We start from the raw sequence: 21,187 nt of genomic DNA on the forward strand, positions 1-21,187 counted from the left end.
AGAAGATGTGTAGCTTCCCTTTCTAGAGATACTCTCTACTCACTCAAACCCAGCTGGATGGTCCCCTGGGCAGCCTGCTGTACCTGCACCTGCCTGAGCAGAGGCTGGCTTGGGTAGTCTCTGCAGGTGCCTGCCAGCCAACGTGAGTCTGTGTTTCTTGTGTGGCTCTCATCTGATGTTTAGCTGAAATACTGAATGATGCCAGATACCACTGAACAGGTTGTACGTTCTCATGTATTTTTTCTGAACAATAACGTCAGTGAAATAACGTTATTAACATTACTAGGTAAAAACCTGTGGTTGAGGAATAAACCTCACAACAATGTGTGGAATGAAACATGTTTGGGGTTTTGTTGCACAACTCGTGTTAGTTAGCTCTTACGCACTTAAGTAGTCTCATTGACGTCAGTAAGAATACTCCTATAAGTAAGTATACACCAATGCAAGCAAAGATTGCACAATACATCCTTGTTTCTAATGTAGAAGTAAAAGCATATGTAACATGTTATTTAATTATCACTTCAAGTTTCCTTTATTTTGGTAGCATATTCATTTAAATACCTTAACTTCCACTACTTTTCCTAGGCCATGTTATACTAACATGAAGATATTGTAACATCCATCACCATAAAATTTTCAGCAGTTCACAACTCAGAAAAATCAATTTTCCTTCTGTTTGTGTATTCAGCTGATAAGTAAGGGCTGATAAGTAAGAAAAAGAAAATACTTCTTGTCCTTTATTGTCTTTTAAATAAATCAGTTTCTCACTTTTTTCCCTGACAGTTTGGTGGTGTCATTGCTTAATGTTCAATGTTTAATTAGTCCAAAGGTGGGCTTTCTTTTCCCTACAAAAGAAGTAAGTAGATTTGTCTTAATTTCAAATGTCAGTTGAAGTTTAATGTTGTATAAAGAGGTGCTTGAATTAGCTTAGAGACTTTCCAGAAACTACTGCAAGGTGGCACCTGTGAATATTTAGTGTTAAATCTCTTCTGAGTTGTGAAATGATCTAAGAGTCTGATGTTAAAATTTCAGAAAGGGAGTCCGTTTCAATTTGTAACGAGGGTAGGTGTTAATCATTCAGAGTAGCAGTGCCTTTACAGAGAGATGACGCCTAGTACTGAAAACTCTTTTAAGCCAATAGCCAAAATACAAAAAAACAAACACCCCTATTAGCTGGAAGTTGAAATAAGAAAAGTTGAAACTGGAACTAGAATGTGACTTATTTCTCAAATGGGAATACCCGTTTGTCTCCATTGCTAACTTGAAGAGACTGACTGGAAAACATGCTTAACTCTTCTACAGCTTGCATCTTTTATTTAAAACCAGACACGTTTTTAAAAGATATTCACCACTTCAGTCTTCAAATTATTATGCATAATGTAAGCTAACAGATGACAGACACATTTTGTGTAAAATGGAAGGAAGGATCACGACTGTTGTGGTTTGTTTTTGAGGAACTCACTTCCCATGACTTTGTGGATGCAGTTGTGCTAGGTTTCTTTGTAAAAAGAAATTATCACAGTAGAAAGTGGTAGATTTCTTAGGGCTTTTTACCTTTCCATTTTATAAAGGATGTTGACTGTGTTTTTCTCTGAGCCTTCTCAGGCAGTACGGTTGGAGGGAATTAAGAATGAGAAATGCTGATCTGTGCTGCTGCAGATATGCTCCTAGTACTACCGAAGTAGAGAACACTCAGGTATCTGGTGTGGGCATGTAGCATGTTACTTGACTGCGTAGTTGTTCTTTGCAAATAGTTTTGTATCCTGGGAAACTGTCCTGACAAGTTTACTAATAGAAGTGCTAAGATGGAGTAGGATGCTCCTTTCAAGAGGAGGAAGTACGTTTTCAGTGTCCTATTTAGTGAAATAACATTGAGACTTGGCACACTTGTAAGTATTCTTCATAGGAGGTTTCATCATACTGGATCTTGTGTCTGCACTAAGTTAGGTAGTGTTTTAGTGAAGATTAATGTGAGTTTATGTTATAAATGAATTACAGAACTTTATTTATGGGCTTTCTCTTGAAAAAAAAAAAATCAGCAGTAAAACTTTGGTACTAAAGACAGTGGGGCTGTTCTTGCAACAAAATAGTTTCTCAAATATGGAGATGCATCAGGATTGAGTGTCAGGTGGGTGGAAGACATTACATCAGCCAGAAGGTATTATTGGAGAAGTCATAAATTGAGAACTTTGTCCAAACTCTTGTACTCAAGGAGAGAGTTAAGGTGTTCCTACCTTGTGTAATTGTTAGATTTAAGTAGCCTCATTTATGACTGTTTATAATCTTCCCAGAGATTAGGTAGGTGCAAGTTCTGAGTGACCTGACATTTTTCATGCTGAGTTGGGAATGAACTATATTTTGGCACTTATCACTGTTCATTTGAGTCTTACTGGTCAGGTATATTTTGGGCTGGAGACAAAGTACCCTGGCTGTGTGTGTCACACAGGAGAATAAAAATGAGCAATTAATTATAAATCATACTGAAAGGTTCGTTGCGGCTTTATAAATACAGTTTTACTTACCTCATGGTGATGCGTTATGCTTAAGCGTGTTGATAATTATTTTTATCGGTAACCTTAAGATGATACATAGCATTTTCCCCAAGCAAAGTTTTGAAATTAATTTGATTACAATTTGCACCTCTTAAAGCATATATATATTTTATTAGGTTTTGCAGAGTGTTAATTAAATCCCCAAATTTGATCCCATCATGCACCTGGAAGGATAATAAAGGTTGTTGCAGATCCCTCGGTTATTCCAAAGTACAAATTAGAACTATGGAGAAGCTACTCCTCACCCTGGAAAGTAGTGTTTAGTTTAAGAAAAAAAAAAAGCAGTGGACATCCAGGCAATGGATGGTATCACAGTGTAACACTATCCGCGCCCTGGAACATTATGCCATCTGCACAATTTGGAGTGTGAACTGATACCTTGCAAAAACTGAGCATTCAAGCTAGGGACATTTATTCATCCCATTATGCCTTTGTATATGTCCCATGGAAAGATCATAGGCCTTTACGCTCTAATAAAAACTGATTTTTATAAACACTCTCAGCTGGCTTTTTGCTTTTACTTTGCTGTGTGAGTCAGTGCCCAGAGTTGTCAGTAGTTTGCAGTTCTTGAGCTCTGGGTTTTCAGAGATGTGACCACTTAAGTACTCAACTTTGACTAGCGTGCAAGCTTACAAGGTGCTGATCACACCTGGAAATGGCCTTGTGAGCAGCCGCTGCTGAAGCTGGTGGAAACAGAAGGCGCTTACGTCTACGTGTATCCTGGCATCTGGTATGTTCAGATGCATAGACACATTCATGGCTTTTTCATCAGAACTAAGGGATTTGAATTACAGTGTACCAGATAAAGTGATTATTGGTATTCTTTCTGTATAGAAGCATTCCAGCTCTGGTTGGTTGGCTGAGCTGGTCTTTGTTTTCTCTCTAAAGCTTAAGCAGGGCTGCTGGTCTCCTGACTGAGATGTTACGCAGTGTGCTGCTTTCTGCCACATGCACTGCACAAGTGACTGCATCTGACCGGGATGGGATTGGGATCTAAATGCGTACAGAGCTTGCAGTTTGGTACAGTGACTCAAGTCTGGCAAAATTAACACTTCATATTTTTATGGTGATTTGAAATGTTTAATGATAAAATTTATGACGTGAAACAAATGTATGCCCATTTTAAATACGCAGATCTGCAGTGTAGTGCTGTTTATGTACTACATTAATAGTTCTTACTGCTAGTGCCGTTTTTCCAAGTGCTGAACACAGGAACAGCGTATTGCTTTTTTTTCTGGCAATGTGAGCCTGAGTTGGAGGAGAGACAAAAAGAACTTGAATGGAGCTGTTCACAGCCAAATTTAAATTTGAACTGATTTTTCAAGACAAGAAAAACCAAAAAGAGGTTTGGCCTTACTGATTGCTTAGAGTAAGTGACCACGCTTTTTGCCAGACCAGTAATGTCAGGTTTCATGGAGTTTGGGCACTTGGTTGCATTACATTCCTGTATACTTAAATGGATTAAGATAAAAAGTCTGACTTGAAAAGGATATTCCAAAACTGACTGTGCCTGTGGTTTTGAATCCTGATGCTTTGAACAAAGAAGGGATTGATTTAATGGGATTAATGCTTAATCCAAATGAAGCAATGTACACACATGCCTTGAATGCTTTGGAGAATGACTACAAATATCATTTATAAGGTTTGGTTGGAAAGATACAGAGAGGTGATTTTTGTGTTAGGAAGTGATGAGACATCATGGCTTTAAACTAATCGAGGATGCAGAGACAGATTTGTGTTCAATTATCTTTTTTGAATTACTTTCAGATATTTTTAAGGTTTCTCCTTTTTAGTGCAAGCATGGCATTTATTTTCAAATGTTCATTTGAGAAAGTGTTGTAAATCTGTTCTTCCTCTTGATATTCCAAATAAGAAAATTTACTTTAATGTTACACATTTTTACTTGTATTTGAGATAAGGTCATTTCCTGCTTCAGGTGTTCCCTTGTCTGAAAAGTGTTTATTATGTTTCTTCTTCTTCCACTTGTTTGTTGTTATTTTTGGCTTACGGATTCTCCATGGAGCAAAACATCTTGTTACTTACATGGAGGCGTTATGACCTTGACTATGTTTGCTGGCCCCTCTGATTGCAGGGATGAATTGTTTGTAAAACCAAACACACTCATGTGTTTCATCTTAAAATAAACATATTTATGGTATACATTGTAAAATTTAGAGTTATTTCCTTCCAAAGTTTCCTATGCATTAAAATCGTATTGATTTCTTTTATTAACAAATTTATACTCTCACAAGGGGTTTTAAAAGCTTTGGGTCCTATCCAACTGCATGAAAGGTCTGCCATTCACATCAGTGTTGCAAAGGGTTTGAGGAACGCAGTGACTGCTGTCTTCCAAGCATGGCTGTTCTGGGATAAAACGATGAGCCTTGGTAGTTGCTAGACAGCCTCAGTAAATTTCATCCACTCTCTGCTGCCTTCCCGTGCCACCCAGCCTATAATCTTTTTATTTGCTTTTTTGTTTTGGTTCTTAAGCATTGCTGTTCTTAAGTTTTTCTCTGCTAGCAGGACCAGAAACCTTTGGTGCAAACTAAAATTCTTGCCTAATCATGGGGTTTGATGAAGCTAGTGGCTTTAGAAAAGTGCCAAATATCACAGCACTAATGAAAAAAAAATCAGAAATTCTTAATGATGTGACTGAGTCATGCTGCTAAATGGAGCAGATTTTGAAACATAGCTGTAGGCTTCAATTCTTTTACCTCATTCCAGTTGATTCTGCTTTACACTGAGCTCAGTGAAGCTATTCTCAGAGGAGGGTGCAACACAACATGCTTTCAGAAGTGGAGCCATTAATCGATTCAGTGCTACAAAGGTTATCTAATATATAAGAATTTTTTAAAAGTATTTTATACAGAAAAAAAAAAGCTGAAAGCAGAAATAAAACTTTCAGATTATTTATTATTTTTCAGATTTATTATTATGATTTTTAAAGAGAGAATGCTGGAGAATGGCTCAAAGGCAGGTAGTAATTACTGAAACCTAATGTTTGTAGGAGACCTTGTTTCTTAGTTTCTTTTGGAATCCAGCCATACTATATCTGGGATAGTAAACAAACACTTCATAGGAGCATCCTTATGTACTGAACTGCTTTGTTCTATGCCGTTAAAGTGTTAGAAGTGTGCTTCGTAGTGCATTGTCCAAAGAATATGAATAGTTTTATATGAATATGAATAGTTACTTGAACGTTGCTTTTCCATAAGCTTTGTCCACTGTCGTGCTTTGTTCTTTATCATCCATTCTAATATATGTTTCATTTGGAAACTTATCTTCATTCACTTCATGTTTCTTCAGAAGTCAGTTTGCCAGTACCTGTACTCCTAGCTCTGCAGCTGAAGGGAGTATGCTCTCTTTAAAGTCTCTGGACTCATTAGGGAACATTAGCCATATGTTCTTCCTGGGAATACGTAGTGCCTGATTTCTTTGGGTAGAGTAGGAATATTCATAGTCAAGATTTTGAAAAGAAGGAAGTTAATGTTAGCATTGTAACCAACATTCTCTTCTCGGTAAAAACATTTTCATGTCAGAGTGGTGTGCACGCTGTTGCTAAGTGTGCCATTTTCTTACTGTCATTATGTCAAATTTAGTTTGACATTCTGGAAGGGCAGCTTTAGTTTAGGAATGTTCACGTGCAAGAAGTCGGGAGAGGTGTGAGCCCTTGAGTCTTACCCACTTTTTTTTTTAATTGGAAAAGGATACATGCATATACTCATGCTGAGGAAGAAATACTGTGGTTGATACAGTTTAGTTCCTTTTGGGGACTAATATAAAGCAGCAAGTCTCACAACTGAGGAAGGCAGTTCTGAAACACAGCAAAATGATCCGCTCGCATGGCATGCATAGCTACAGTGAAAGTTGTTGGAGCATATCTTTAGGTAACAGTCATAGGACCGAACAGGAGTTTGTTTCTACAACTGTCACAAACATTTGACTACTTTATGTTGAAATTACTGGATTGTGGTATTCAGGAGCGATGTTTGTGTTTGCTGTAGTTACTTTACTAAGATAAGAAATGAAGAAATGCATCTGTAATTCTATCTTAAATTCTGTATGGTTCTGAGTATAACTTCAATGAAAGAGAAGGCATTTATCCTAGCTTGGAAAGGAAAAATAAACAAAACACTCTTGTGAATGCTGCATTGAAGACTGAGGAGTTATTTAAAATAGCAAACGTGAAAGCAAAACTTCAATATACTGGCACCAGCTGTGTCAAGTGAGAGGAACAGCTTGAGCCCCAGGCATATGCAAAGTGGAAAAATAGATACATAGTTATTTGGTAGTATACATTGAAGCATCAGTCCAAGACGTATCAGTTTATAGAACTACTAGGAGTAAATATAATTGTTTCTTTTCTATCATTTGATTCTCCCTTCCCGCTTCTAACATCCCAGAATGAGCACACTGCCAGATAATATTGCCTCTTGGCAATAAAAATCCTTTTCACTGATCAAGAAATTGCCTCTTGGAGGGTACTGAGGGACAGGCTATCTTCCACCCTTTGCCTTGCCAGTTTGATATCATCCTGCCCTAAAACAAATTATACTGAATGATACAAAAAGCACACTAATACAAAATGCTTGTGTAAAACCTGTCATTTATAGAACGTCTGTCTTTCCACTTACTGTTCAGACAGGGATAACCAAGAAATGGAAAAAAAAATGAAACCAAACAAGCCTTGATTAATGTTCTCCGTGCCTATGAATTAGCTTTTTAAGCTTAGATGGCATGGCCAAAGAGAACATTTCAAACTGAGACCTGCGAAGAGAACCTAAACAATTGTGCTGGTCAGGAAGCTGGGAGCTGCTGACCTGGTGCACGGAGAGGGCAGGCCGAGCAGTTCCTTTGCCTGCAGTTTGTTCTGAGGGAAATGAAAAGAGGAAGCGCTCATCTGATATGCGCGTACCCTTTCGTATTACATTTTTTATTATAATTTTTATTGTTCAGTCACAAATCCAGTGATGAAAAAAAAAATGAACGTTTGCATAAAGTTGGGCATTAGCAAGTTGCACGAGAAAGATAACAGTACTGATACATGGGTTTATTGCTTAAAAATAAAAATACAAGGGAGAAAGATTGTTTAGTGTGTGTGTCTCTGTGTGTGTTTATTTAAACAGGATGTGTATGAACCAGGAAGGCAAACGCTGAAGCATAGATGGAATGAATTGATGCTCAACCAGAATGTCAGATTCCTCTAATTCTCAGAAGAATTGAGGTCATTCTGGTCATTCTGGGTTTTCTGGCTGGGTGCATGCTACGGTGTTGGCCAGAGCTCTGCCTTCCTGAGTGAGGTCCCTCTTGATACTACCTTACCTCAGTCAGAGAACATAGCTTATGCTCCACGTCAGAGTTGAGGAGCAAGAGGAGGTATCACTGGAGTCAGTGTGGAGTCAGTAAAACGATTCTTGTTGTGTAGAAAGCACTGTGGAAGTAGTGGACGTTTCTTCTATGAAGATTTTCTGAAGTCACAATGTGTTATCGTTGGGTTTTGCTGTTGTTTTTTTGTTTGTTTTTGTACAAAGGTACAAACTGTGCTTTTCAAATAGACAGACCGAAGATCAGGAGGATCAGTAAATCTGATTTGCTTTATGTAGAAAGTAGATCTAAACTTCTTGTTTTCTTTTTTTTTCTTAAAATCTGCATGTAAATTGAAATCCTATTCTGCTTGTGCCTATCTAAATATCTGACACTGAAAAAGCTCATCAACACAGGTACCTTTATGGAAACAAAGGAGGGTAATTTAAAGGTGTTTATAGGATTTCTTATAGCAGCTCCATGAATCATTTTCCAAGTAAGTTTGAAGCAGAATTTTTGCCCTCAGGTTGCTGGAATTGCAGTAATAAAATAGTAATAACCCTTGACACGCAGACTGAAGTCTTATTTCAAATAGACGTTTTATTGAATTTTAATGTGTCTATTACAAAAAAACATCCCGTAAAGATTTCAATGAGTGTTTCTGTTGAAGTTAAGGAATAAATACTTCACACATTAGAAAGCTAAGGTTATTTTCACTTCAAATGTATCTCAAACCTTGCAGAATTTCCATTGCTAATTTTACAAACTTTGCAGTTCCTTGCTTCCTACTAGAAGGGAAAACCATTCATTTATCTGTGGTCTGAGAACATCCTTAAACTAGCAGATATTCTCTGACAGGCCTGTATTGAGCATTTCTCATCCCAAATTTAAGAATCAGATAAATGTTGCTGTCTTTCTGGTGACAAACTCTGAATCTTCAAAACTTCATCATTTATGAATGACTCTCAAAATACATTATCTTTTCAGATTTCATTTACTGTGAAATTAGGAAGGCTTTCTTTTTTGAAGTATTACTTTTTTCTTAATTAAACAAATTACAGAGTTATCTTAATTAGTCTGTTTGTTTTTGTTCCCCTATATGGGATGTGTTGATCACAGGCTGAAAAATCTTTTTCATTCCTGCAGAAGATGTAATTCTTTATAGATATATTATGACCTGAATTTACAAGCCTTTACCTAAGGTTAAATCCTCAAAGTAGTTTGAATACAAAGTAACGTGATATTTTTCCAAACTTGTTGATTATATCCTACTTTTACTGAGTTAGGAATCTTTGCTTCTTTAGTAATGAAGATCAGCGTGCTCATTTAGGTCTCTAATTTGAGCAGCCTGGATCTAGAGTTTCTTGCCTGTAAGTGGAAGCACTGATACCCGAGGCAGTGGTAACCCAGGTAGGCAGCAGCTATGGGTGGATAAGAGAAGTGGTACTTTGGACATGGGTTGTGCTGGTGGGAGCTGAATGATGGAGCCGCAGTGGGTGTATGTGAGGAGCAGATGGTTGAGGCCCTGCAGACAGTGCTGGGGTGCGGCGTCCTGCATGTTTTCATAGTATTTCTAAGAGATCTCAAAGCTTATGGTCATTGGTTAGCATTTAAACACACTGCAGCTCTTTTCAGCATATTCTGACGCTGTGCCAAACATGAAGTAGGAAAACTGATTTTGTCTTATAGCGTGAATGCTCCCCAAAAGAGGTCAGAGTTGTCTGGAAGGAAGTTTCTCTTTTGCCAAATCCACTCTGTGCTCTGTGGTTACTTTTCAGCTGTACAGAAACAGTTTCATTTATACACACACACACCACCAGCTGAGGAGTATTTAGAGTCATTACAGCACTTGTTGTTTCTTTTCCCCTCAGATCTAATTAATGCTTTGTATTCAATGTATGCTCCTGTGGGACAACTTGAACCTTAATCTCTTGGGACATCTGCACTCATTTCCCATCCTCCCTTGAAAGCCCTCTGCACCCTCACATTCCTATCCCTGAAGATAGTGGTTTTCTTTGGTGTGTTTGTGAAGAGTCTGAGCTGATTGTCATAGTTAGAATTTGGAAATTTATTTATTGTATCAGGGATTTGAAGATTTGACTTTTGCTTGGTTTTCTGAAGTGTATACTGGTGTTTTTCCTTCTGTGGCAGCTGCTGCTGTAGAGTCTTTTTATCTGCAATTGCATTTATTTTGATAATAGATAACTAGCAGACATTAGAATTATGCATTTGAAAACCATTTATATTTCTAATATTACTTAATTAACTCTAGTAATTAAAGTTTGCACTTGGTTTGGTGTTATACATGGAGTTTGGTTGCTTTTGCCCTCTCACTTGTGAGAATACCAGATTTGCTGTGTACCAGTTCATGTTTTTCTATCTCCTTCCTAAAGAGAGCCTCTTTGTCAGCTCTCTGATACATTCTCTTGCATATCTTGCAAGTAAGTAATTTCAGAGTCCTGGTAATATCTTTCATGCAATGGTACATGCATGAATTTGCTTGTGTTAGTTATTCCCTGCTATGATAGCAATGGGTTGATGGTTGGACCAGATGATCTTAAAGGTATTTTCCAACCTTTGTGATTGTATGATTTCATGATTCTGTGATGCATCCAGCCCGACCCACAGCTAGTTGTTTCCCATCTTGCCATGTTTCAATTGTCTTCTGCTTTCACAGGGAAAACAAACAAACAAATGAAAACACCATAGTCCTTTCGTTCCTCTTTGCTTCAGTCTCATGTCACTCAACAAAATTAGATGTGGAGGCTTTGTTATTTGCTGCTGAGGCATGTCTCTGTTTTTTTGGAACTGCTTTTGTATCAGTTTACTTCCGAAGCTGCTGGCCAAGGTTTTGTTTCACTACCTGTTCCAGCCCCAGCATACATGTTCTACATCACAAATTTCTTCCTGTCCATTTCTCCCAGAGTGTCACAGAGGACACTCCTTATGAGTGTGCAGAGCATCCTGCATGGTTGCATTTTGCTTCTACTATTTTTTATATGATAACACATTATATTTGGTCGGATATCATCCTGGGAAGACAATTTAAATAGGCCTGTATTTAATTAGCATGTTAAGCACAAGGATATGTTTTGTTTCTGACATCTGTGTTTTGTTTCACATGGAGAATTTCATGCCAATGTTGTAATCAATTAATCTTCTCTCTTGCAGGTTTAACAGATGAAAAAGTGAAAGCCTATCTTTCCCTTCATCCCCAGGTACTGGATGAGTTTGTGTCAGAGAGTGTAAGTGCGGAAACTGTTGAAAAATGGCTAAAAAGAAAAAACAACAGACAGGAAGGTAAGTTCTTATTATTTGCAAGTAATATTTAGCTTTGAACAGCTCAGCCCTTATTTTTAGGCTCAAAAAAAAAAAAAAGGAAAAATGAAAAACAAAAACAAACAAGAAACCCACGAACACCCTATTTTTGATAGAAATTTGACTGTTAGAACTTTTAAATCTAGGTTCCACCATTTTGAAAGGTGAAAGAGGTTAACAATATTTTCTGGTTTTGGCCTTTTGGCATTTTCAGATGGAATCAACTGGTATTCATTTCGGAGGCTCAGTTTAGTATTTCAAACTCAAAATTGATATAAAACTGAATTGTATTATCTGTTACATTAGTGTATGTTCTGAGAATATACACTAATTTTTGGGCTTCTTGCATCTAAAGTCACCAATTTTTGAATAAAAATATGTAGTACATGTCATTTGTAAAGGTCGGTAACAAACTGTATGCGCCATCACAGAAGTTCCTATTTGCAACTCATTTTCAATCAATTTTTAGATGGGAACATTGACACACAGGTTATAAAGAAGTAGTCTGTTGAATTCTGGAGGTATTTGAGTTTTGGTGATGCTCCTCCCTTACAAGAACCAGAAAAATACTTCTTTTTGAGTAGGCCAGGATTGATAATTGTCTTAAATTTTCTGAGATTGTGTGCAAACATGATTCATGCAATTCTAACAGTTGTTGGGAACGCGTGAGGCAAAACGCAAAAGAAAAGGTTACCAATAACTTGGATGAAATCAGAAACACTGATTATACTATGTGGCTGTTTTTTAAAGTGTTTGAGTTTTAGGTTCTTATGGTAATTCCCCATTTTAAGTAACAAGGCTGTTGCTGCTTATTAAAAACCAGTATTTTGTGCACAACAATAGAAAAAGGAAAGAGTGGGCAAGGAATGTTTGTAGAGGAGTGTGAAGAGGTTACCTAATGGCAGTTAGAAGTAGGTTGCAAAAGACCACCTGAAACTTTGTGGTTTACGATCCGAACTGCAGTACTGCAGGATGGCTATTGTTACAAGGCATATATGCAAAAAAAAAGTGTTATGGATCAAGTCATGATAAAGATTTTTGTAGACAGAAAGTGCTTAAATGTTACTAGAAAAAAGTATCGCTCACTTTAAAAAACAATGACTTTTTCTAATGTGCTTGAAATTAAGAAATACTTGCTTATTTAAAATATGGTGGATGGTCTGGGCTAGAGATTTTGGTGTTAAAACTGAATTAACGATTTGGGTAGCCTTTCAGCTTCAAGAATCTTAAAACGTTAAGTGGAATTTATGTGCAGCTGCTCAAAGTTTCCTTGTGTTGTTTTCTTTTTTTCTTTCTAATGCTTAATCAAGGTGGGGAATGGAAATCACCTTGAAATAAGTTTCTGTGAAAGTTCTCAGGAAGGTTTTTGAACCAAGTACAAAAGCAAAGTAATAGCTGAGCACTGACTTAGCAAAGATTGATCATGAACAACTATAGTGGTTGTTTTGTCCATTGTTTTCTCAAACTTTAAAACGTCTGCTTTATAACTAGCGCTACAAAAACCACATACATATGCTGTCGTCTAAATTCAACTTTATATCTGTTATCAAGTGGATCCGTCTACCCTGCTATGTTCCTGGTGCTGACACTAATCTTGAAGGTGGCTGCATTTATTACACTACAGGCAGTTGTGCTGATGTGTCTTTCTTAGTGTCTGATGAAAATGGGGCCACACTTGCCAAGTCAAAAAGAATTAGTTGAATGCATTTTCTTTTTAGGACAAAGCAGATACTAATTAGTCTTATCTGTGATTTTATTTTATTTTTTCCAAAGATAAAGGCTGTAGCCATATAAAATGTTATCAGTAGCAAAAAATCTTTATTTTTCAGAATGCAAATCTCTAAAAAAGAAAATGTTAAATGATGCAGCAAGTTTCTCAAGGTTGCATTATGTCTGTGTCGATCCTATTATCGGACTAATGGTGGCAGTGAGAAATAAGAAAAGAAGATGAAACTCCTTTAGGGGTCAGATCTGTCATGAATTCAAGAGACTATGTAGCTGAAGTCACTTTACAACAGAGGTATAGTTTTCCTTTTATGCCTCGTGCTGTGGTGTAGTCTGCTTTCAGATTTTCATATAATAATCTGATACAGATGGAAAAATGAGTTCTGTTTTCAGTAGAAATTTGAAAGGCAGGCAAAATGCTCTACTGAGTTCTCTGATGTAGTGTCTGTACTCTGTTGATGACGCAGAACAGTCATTAACCTATATGCAGAAATTGTGTCCTGCCTGCTTTACAGGCATCCAGCTGTGTGTACTCTTCAGCTAGAAGTTAGTGGGCTAGCAGCCAGGGTAATTTATCTGAATTTCATTAGCATGAATGTAAACTGAAATGTCTGATTTCGACTTAGATGAACCAATTTTTTTTCTGTGACTGAGATTCCCTGAATTAGTTTCTTCAGATGTTGTTTTTTTTTTTCCTAGAAACTAAAATACTAAAAAGGGATGAGATCAGTTAATATTATAGTTCTTAAGGTATAACACCAATTTATACCCCAAAGTACCATGCCTTCTGAGTGTACCAGGTAAATCTTACATCTATCACAGTAAATGCTAGCTTGAAAGTAGCCAATAACATGCTCATAGTGCTCTACCTGTGATTGTAGGATATTTTTATTTTACTGAAGTAAAACCTGCAAAGGTAGCAAGTACTGGGAGAGAACGCTACTGCTACTAATGCTTATTCTCTGAAACCCTTTGTACCCTGACTATTTGTCGTCAATGAAATGCACACTTAAAACACACCCATGTGTTGTGTCGTTAAACACTGTGTTTCCCAACAGCTCTGCTTATAATAAACTTAACACTCTAGTTTAACATTTTTTATATCCACATGACTTACACAGGCCTCTTGCTGAAATTGCAGCACAAATTGGACTGTTACACACAAATAATTTTGCTTGGCTTTTGTAAATGAAGTTTGCCAAGAGATTGTCCTGATTGAAGAAACTGATTCAGAGTTTAACTATTCTTCCTTGTTCACACATCAGCTATAAACTTGTTTATAAATTAAGCCTACTTCATGTAACCTGTGATCTGGTCTCTATACATCAAAAACATGTCTTCATGTAGGCACTGTAGTAACACTAAAAAGCACCTTTGATTGTATATCTCGGTGTGCTGGTATAAATTTCATCAATAAATTACATGATGTTGTTTTAAAGATTCGTTAAAGGTATGTTAGGGTAAGAAGATTTTTTTCCTAACATACATGTGCAGGATGTTCTAGGTGCATATATATACTCCTTGCAGAACTCAAAAAATCTCCCATTTGTCGTCTTCCATATCATTCAAGCAGAAATGGCAAGGTGGTTGCAGTAAGAACTGTAAGATTATGGAAGTTTTAGGCTCTACAGACTACATCTTCATCTTACAAATTTCTCACAATGATTACTGACTCCATCCTTAGTTATATTATTCAAAGCTTCACTACAACAATTAGAAGAGTGGCTTGCAGTCAACGTTATAGTCTCAGATGAGCATCTTTTACATTGATAGTACCAAATTTCACAGTTGTTTTTCATGCATAGGAAGAAATTTCAAACTGTACTGACAAAATTTCTTCATGAAGAGCTACCTTGCTCTGTGTGAGTCAAGGTATCACTTCTGTATGCAGATGGCAGTAACGTTTTTAAGATGGCAGGTAACAGACACAGAAGAAAAAAATGATTCTGATGTGTGCATGATGCAGTTTCTGTTCCATCTTTCTCCTCAAATGCAAGGAGTATCGAACATTTCCAGACAAATAACAACATTTAAAATGCATTTCTTGGATATTGATGTACTCACAGATGATACTAAAAGTGCCTTGGGTTTGTGATTAGATTTGGTATTCTCTTGGCAGCTAATGCTTTTGTTAAGGTTTCAAAACAATTACAGTGATTAGCAGTTTGGATTCAGATACTCTTTATTTTATTAAAAAATAATCTTTTTTGTTTTGATATTCTTCTTGTTTAAGCCAAGGATTTAGATATTTTGAAAAACTGACCATAATTCTTACGGATGTAGGGAAGAGAGAGCAAAGCTGCCAATTGAAAAGAAAATTATTGCACTACTTCCAAATTAGTAGTTCAGAAGTGACTACCAGCATTATTATTGCCAAATACATATCAAAGAAAGTGAAGAAATGAGTTATAAAAATCCCATGTGAAGGCAATTATAAATACTTTCACACAGTGGTGGAAGAACCTGATGAACTCAAGAAACCCGTATGACCCAGCCCATTCTACGTTATTCTAGACTAACTCACTTGAAGATTTCTGCCAACGGGCTTTATACAGAAGACACTGAAAATAACATCTGAATATAAACTCTGAAATTTCATTATTGATCAAATCTATTAATATGTTCATTAGTTTAAAGTTTCAAAAATTACTGGTTAGCCCTGCAATTTGAATTACCATGATGAAGTATTTTCAATATAGAAGGAGAAACGATTGTATTTGTTTGCTTGTCTTTGAGCTATGCCACATAATTTTATATTTCTAATCTTTTAAGCGTGCATATTCTAAGAAACACAGAATGAATTCCACAATTGCATCTCTTGATGGGGTGTTAAACTCTGATGCAAACAGAGTTTCTACTATAATTTATTTGGGTTTCTAAAATTACTGCATTGCATAGGAATTTGTGGTTTCAGATTAGTCTTATTCTCAGCTACCCCAAAATGTCGCGGGGCTTAACCTTGAGGCTAAATGAAGACATCCCAGGGCACTGTATCTTCCACATGAGCATTCAGATTTCTTCTGAGTATGCTTAGGGGAAGAAAAGAGTGGAGATTATAGGTAGTAGTAATTTTGAAATGTCCTTCTCATTGCTTCTTTTCTTACAGTCATGTCTATCTCCATTCCTTATTATTCCTCTTTATTCCTCCCCCCTCGCCCCTCCATTTCTATACAGCAACTTCCACAAAGTTTTGTCCTGTCGGTTCTAAACCTTTACTTCTGGTCTATACATTAGTTTTCCTGGTTGTTTCCTCTTTCTCTACTCCACAGTCTTGTTCACCATGGGTGTACACTTAATTGTTGCTGAATCTGGACACGTCAACAACAGTTTTATACATTATTTTCTTTCAAGAATACTTGTCAAAACCGTGGGAAATGATATATAGTGGCATCATAAGGTACTTTGGTATTGTACAAATACTGTCATTGCGTAATTATTGAATACAGGTTTTCTTTTAATTAGAAAAGAGTTATTTAAAATGGTACATTCAATACACTGACTGTACACAGTTCTAAGTTGCTGAGTGTTGAGTGCAGTGGACTTGCTGCATTTAAGGAGATCTAAAATTTCAGAATTAACTTTTTGCTTGTTTCTTTGTTTTTAAAGTACAGAAACTAGAAAATGCATCACTTAGTATAATATTAGTGTGATACTATAGTTTATTCAGGATGTGTAGTAATCAAGAAGATACCACAATTCTCCCAGGCTTTGAAAAATAACATGATTGATTGCCTTAGGATGGCAATACTTTGGACTTATCCTAATAGTAATATTTCCATTTACTAGCTTCGTGTTGTTTTTATACAGTAACCTGCTGTACTTTCAAGCAAAAATAGAGAATATTCTGTGACGTGTCCAAAACATTGCTGCTTCAGAAGCCCTCGCTTTAGCATTTTCTTACATGCATTTTATAAACAGTAATTTAATTTATATTCTTTTTATGTATCAATTCCCTATCTGAATTAAATGTGCTCTTCAGCAGATATATTTTTACTAATATAGTGCAAATGATTAAATGAGTCTAATCGGTTGTTTCAGTTAAAATGCATTTGTCAACATTCGAAATCCTTTTTTTTTTTTTTTTTTTAAATCTATCATTTCACAATAAATCAGAGTGTATTCATTGCTACTTTTATGTAATTACTAGAAGCAGTCTGGCTGACTGCAGTATAAAATATAATTCTTCATTAGTCATTTGAATGCGTGGTTTTATGGTGACGTGTCTTATTCTTGTGTTGGTTCTTAAGAAGCAAATAAGAAAACTGTGTGGGTACAGAATGCAGATTAAGCCCTGATACCATTCTTCCCTTAGCTCAGCCATTTTGGTTTTCACTCTTTTCCCCATCCTATCTGCCATGTGTCCTAGAAGTGCACAAAGATTGCAGCCAGATCAGGTGCATTGTATAGGAAAGATGTCTGGATAAAAATATGCACCTTGTGTCTTTTTCTTTGTCTTTCCAGGGTACCATGGTATACTTGAACTGTAGCTTTGATAGATTTCAATTAACTGATGGGGCATGGAAAGGATATAGCTCTCTACATACTCTATTGGAATAGAATGTGGGTTAGGTAAACCTGTTACGTTTTCTTACAGGCTGTGCTAAGCTGAAGATTTCATTGACTGAAATGGTTCTTTTGCTTAAACGAGGCTGTTAAAGCTTGATACCTTCCCTGATCTTTATACAAGAAAGTTGGGGTTTTTTTTGAATCTTTTTGTTTTAATAGAGAAAGAATTAGAGGAATAGGATACCCTGACTTACCCTGACTTTGAGAGAATTCACAGACAGAAAAGTTCTTTACTAGTCCTTTTATACTAGTATTGAAAGATAGAGCTGCAACATAAATAAAAACAAAAACAAAACCCAAGAAAATTCCCACAAACAACTGTAATCTGAAGTAGAAAATAATTTCTTTTCTGGTTATGCACTTGACGTTATTAAGGTATCAGCATAATGTGCTTTAAAAGTTTATTATAGTCATCTTTTGTTTCCTGCAGGCATGAATAGGATATAGGAAAAGAAAAATATAATCGGAGAGAGTGTGTGCATGTTAACTAAAGGTCATCATGATGTCAGAATTAAAAAAAAAAAAAAAAACTATGCTAATTTGCTAATTATTTAAAATTATGCAGTTCAATGCTAACTAAGCAGAAACAACTTTTTTGTAGCTTAGCTTAGTAGTTTTCACACAGCGAATACTCGGAAGGTGGAGAGTATCACTGTTGTGATACTCCACAGCCTGCTGCAGTTCTGACATCTTCCCAGCCTATGTGAAAGGAAATATCCTGGCAGCATGTTAATGACCTTAGTTTACAGTTAGTCTGTCTTAATATTTCATTGATGCTGCAAACATGCTGTTTCATTCTGACACAGCCCTGCTGTGCTTATGTTTATGTGATATCCAAGCAGATGTGAATACTTGCCAAAACACACAAGTGGATGTGAGAATGATATGGGTAATATGTCATTTGCAGCATGGACTCCAGACCAGTAGGTCTTAGTGCTTTCTATTACCAAGCCTCGCGATAAATGCATTTTGGTGCATCTCTTGGATGCATTTCTAAGTAAGGTAGAAGAGATAAATCCTCCAGTCCTCAGTGAAGGAGACATAATTGCTTCCCTGTTCTTACTTGAATGTTAGTGTCTGCTAATGGCCACTTGGAAAGGAGGCATTGGACTACACAATCCTGTTGGTCTGAACCAGTATGACTGCTACACTAAGAGGTGCTATTTTCTGGGAGAATAACCAGACTAACTACAGTTGTCTTTAGCTTTTTAAGATTGGTACTGTAAAAGAAAATTGCAATACTATCTGGGGGCTTGCCTGCATAAATCCCATTTCTCTGCCTATTTTGTTCTTAGTTTTGTAGAGTTAAAATTGACCTGTAGACTTTTCTATGAAGTAGTTTATGGGGTTGCCACTTACTGCAAGAAAGACATTGAGGCCTTGGAGTGTGCTCAGAGAAGGGCAGCTAAGCTGGTGAGGGGTCTGGAGCACAGACCTTATAAGGAGAAGTTGAGGGAGCTGGGATTGTTCAGTCTGGAGAAGAGGAGGCTCAGGGTTACCTTATTGCTCTCTACAATTACAAGAAGGGAGGTTGCAGTGAGGTAGGAGTTGGCCTCTTCTTTCATGTAACTAGAGATAGGACAAGAGGGAATGGCCTCAAGTTGTGCCAGGGGAAGTTCAGGTCGAATGTTAGGAAATACTTCTTCTCCAAGGGAGTGATCAGGCACTGGAACGAGCTTCCCAGGAAGGTGGTGAAATCAATCATCCCTGAGGGGTGTTCAGGAAATGTTTAGATATTGTGTTCAGGGCCATGGTTTAGTGGGAAATATTGGTGATAGTTGGATGGCTGGACTGGATTATCTTGGAAGTCATAGAATCACCTTAGTGATTCTGTGATTCTATATCAGTCATAGTGCCTAAGAAGTGTACGGTAGTGTATTAGTGTTTCAGAGGTGGACAGATGAAGTGATGGCACATGTTAGAGTTGTGGAAGAAACCTACATGGGAATGCTGTTTTAATATAGATGATGAAAATGGCATGTATCTGTCACAGGTATAATTTTGGGGCTCACTCTTGAGGAGATGGTTGTATTGTACCACTGATTTTATAATTCATCTTGTCACTGAGTCAGTTTCTCAGTAGAATTGTCGAAGGTGAAACTGCTTCTTTCCTGTTAGTCCATTTGTTTGTTTATTTTATTTTCCCCAAATAATCAAAATAGAGTCAGCTTTACAGTGAATTCATTTCAGCTATGAAATTGAGGTGTAGTTGTGTAAAGGATTGGATTGCCAGGCTGTTTCTTTGGGCAGAGGAAAAGGTTAGTGAAAAGGGTGTATAGGTCAAGAATTGCTTGTATATGTACTTGTACTACAGAAATACTGAGCAATGGTCTCTTGGTAGAAAATACTGAGGGCTTGAGTGATGAACGTGATTTTTGTTCTTTATGTTTCTTGCTGTTGAAGCAGTTACTGATTTAATTTTTTGTTATTTGAATAGCTGTCACTAGCAAATTCCAAACAACTGCAAAACTAAACCTGGTACAGGAGTGATAATTTTTGTTTGAACGGTTTTTTTTTTTTTTTTTTTTTTTTCTTGGATCAGATGAAGGAGGTGGGTTTTTGTTTTTGTTTTTGTTTTTTTTTTTTGGTTTTTTTGTTTGTTTTTTCAGATCTCATGCATGTTTAGGATTGTTTGGATGGTCAGAGATTTACAGGGAGAGGGTAATCCTCTAATGATGAAATATTTGGCCTTAGGAAATAGACGTCATTGCTCAGTCTGAGTTCTCTCTTGAACTAATTATGCTAATCAGATTATATCTAGAGCAATTATTCTCGCCATGTACTTACACTGATTTTTGTTGTGTCTATTTTAGACTTGAATTAAGAGATTTTTGTCCTAAAAATCTTTCATTTTTTCCTGTCTACTCAAAAATACTCTTTTTCCTTAGTAGCCTTTCATCACTGAATCATTTTCTTGCACATATCTGTTAGCAATATTAAAAAGAGACTGATTTTGACGTCTCATCCTTTTGGGTACTAGGACGTGGAGCTTTTAGTATCTTACTGAGAAGTAAACTTCCCAGATTTCTTACTGTTTCTTATCAGTTCATGTTTTGAACCTTCTCAGGTGGTCAGTGTCTTCTATAAAGTGTGGACATTGTAAGAGGGGGAGAGTTGGCAATGTTGGATTTATTAGCATAGTGTGCAATATGAAACCTTGTCCTTCCTTTTCAAGAGAGTACTACTTAAAGCCTTCTGGCTCCTTCGTTTCTCTTCTTTACATAGGATCTTTGGTTTTAGAATGAAGAAGACAACAAAGCAAAAATTTCCTATTGCTCCCTGGTTGATGGAGAAGCTTCATTCGGATCCTATGGGTGGAGACTGCATACCCACATAGCCAACACTTTTTAATAATGGTGATTTATGGCCATGTAAACTAACCTGTTTTACCTGCCTTAAAATGGAATAGGTACACTCCTATAATATGTAAGTTGAGAAAGCATTAAAACAGAGCAAGGGAATAGTTGTTAACTTTTTGGGACAGTAACTTTTTAATCCATGTTTGCAAGTACTAACTTGAAAAATGTTAGGTGAATTGGGCCTGGAATCATAAATTGACCAGCAAGGATGTAGAAAAAATAAGATGTAAAATAGCTATATATGTTTGCACTGCTTGTTCTTTTCCATTAAGTGAGATTGGCATCTTTGGTGAGTAGAAAACATGAGCAGGTCATCATGAAGTTTGATAGTCTGCTGTCCTGCATGTACATGGAGGAAGGATG

At 36.7% G+C, this 21,187-nt stretch overlaps 1 protein-coding gene across 8 annotated transcripts in view; it reads left to right on the forward strand.

Moving 5' to 3' along the window:
* The window catches only part of PDE10A (phosphodiesterase 10A), a 348,909-nt gene that overhangs the window by 242,576 nt on the left and 85,146 nt on the right, over positions 1–21,187 (forward strand). For all 8 annotated transcript variants that reach the window (XM_046939136.1, XM_040697568.2, XM_040697564.2 and 5 more), the window contains one exon: positions 11,028–11,156. In XM_046939136.1, the coding sequence (XP_046795092.1) occupies positions 11,028–11,156 (129 nt within the window). The remainder of the gene's footprint in view (positions 1–11,027; positions 11,157–21,187) is intronic.

The sequence above is a fragment of the Gallus gallus genome, chromosome 3 (genome assembly GCF_016699485.2).
Source record: "Gallus gallus isolate bGalGal1 chromosome 3, bGalGal1.mat.broiler.GRCg7b, whole genome shotgun sequence".
Classification (NCBI taxonomy): Eukaryota; Metazoa; Chordata; class Aves; order Galliformes; family Phasianidae; genus Gallus; species Gallus gallus.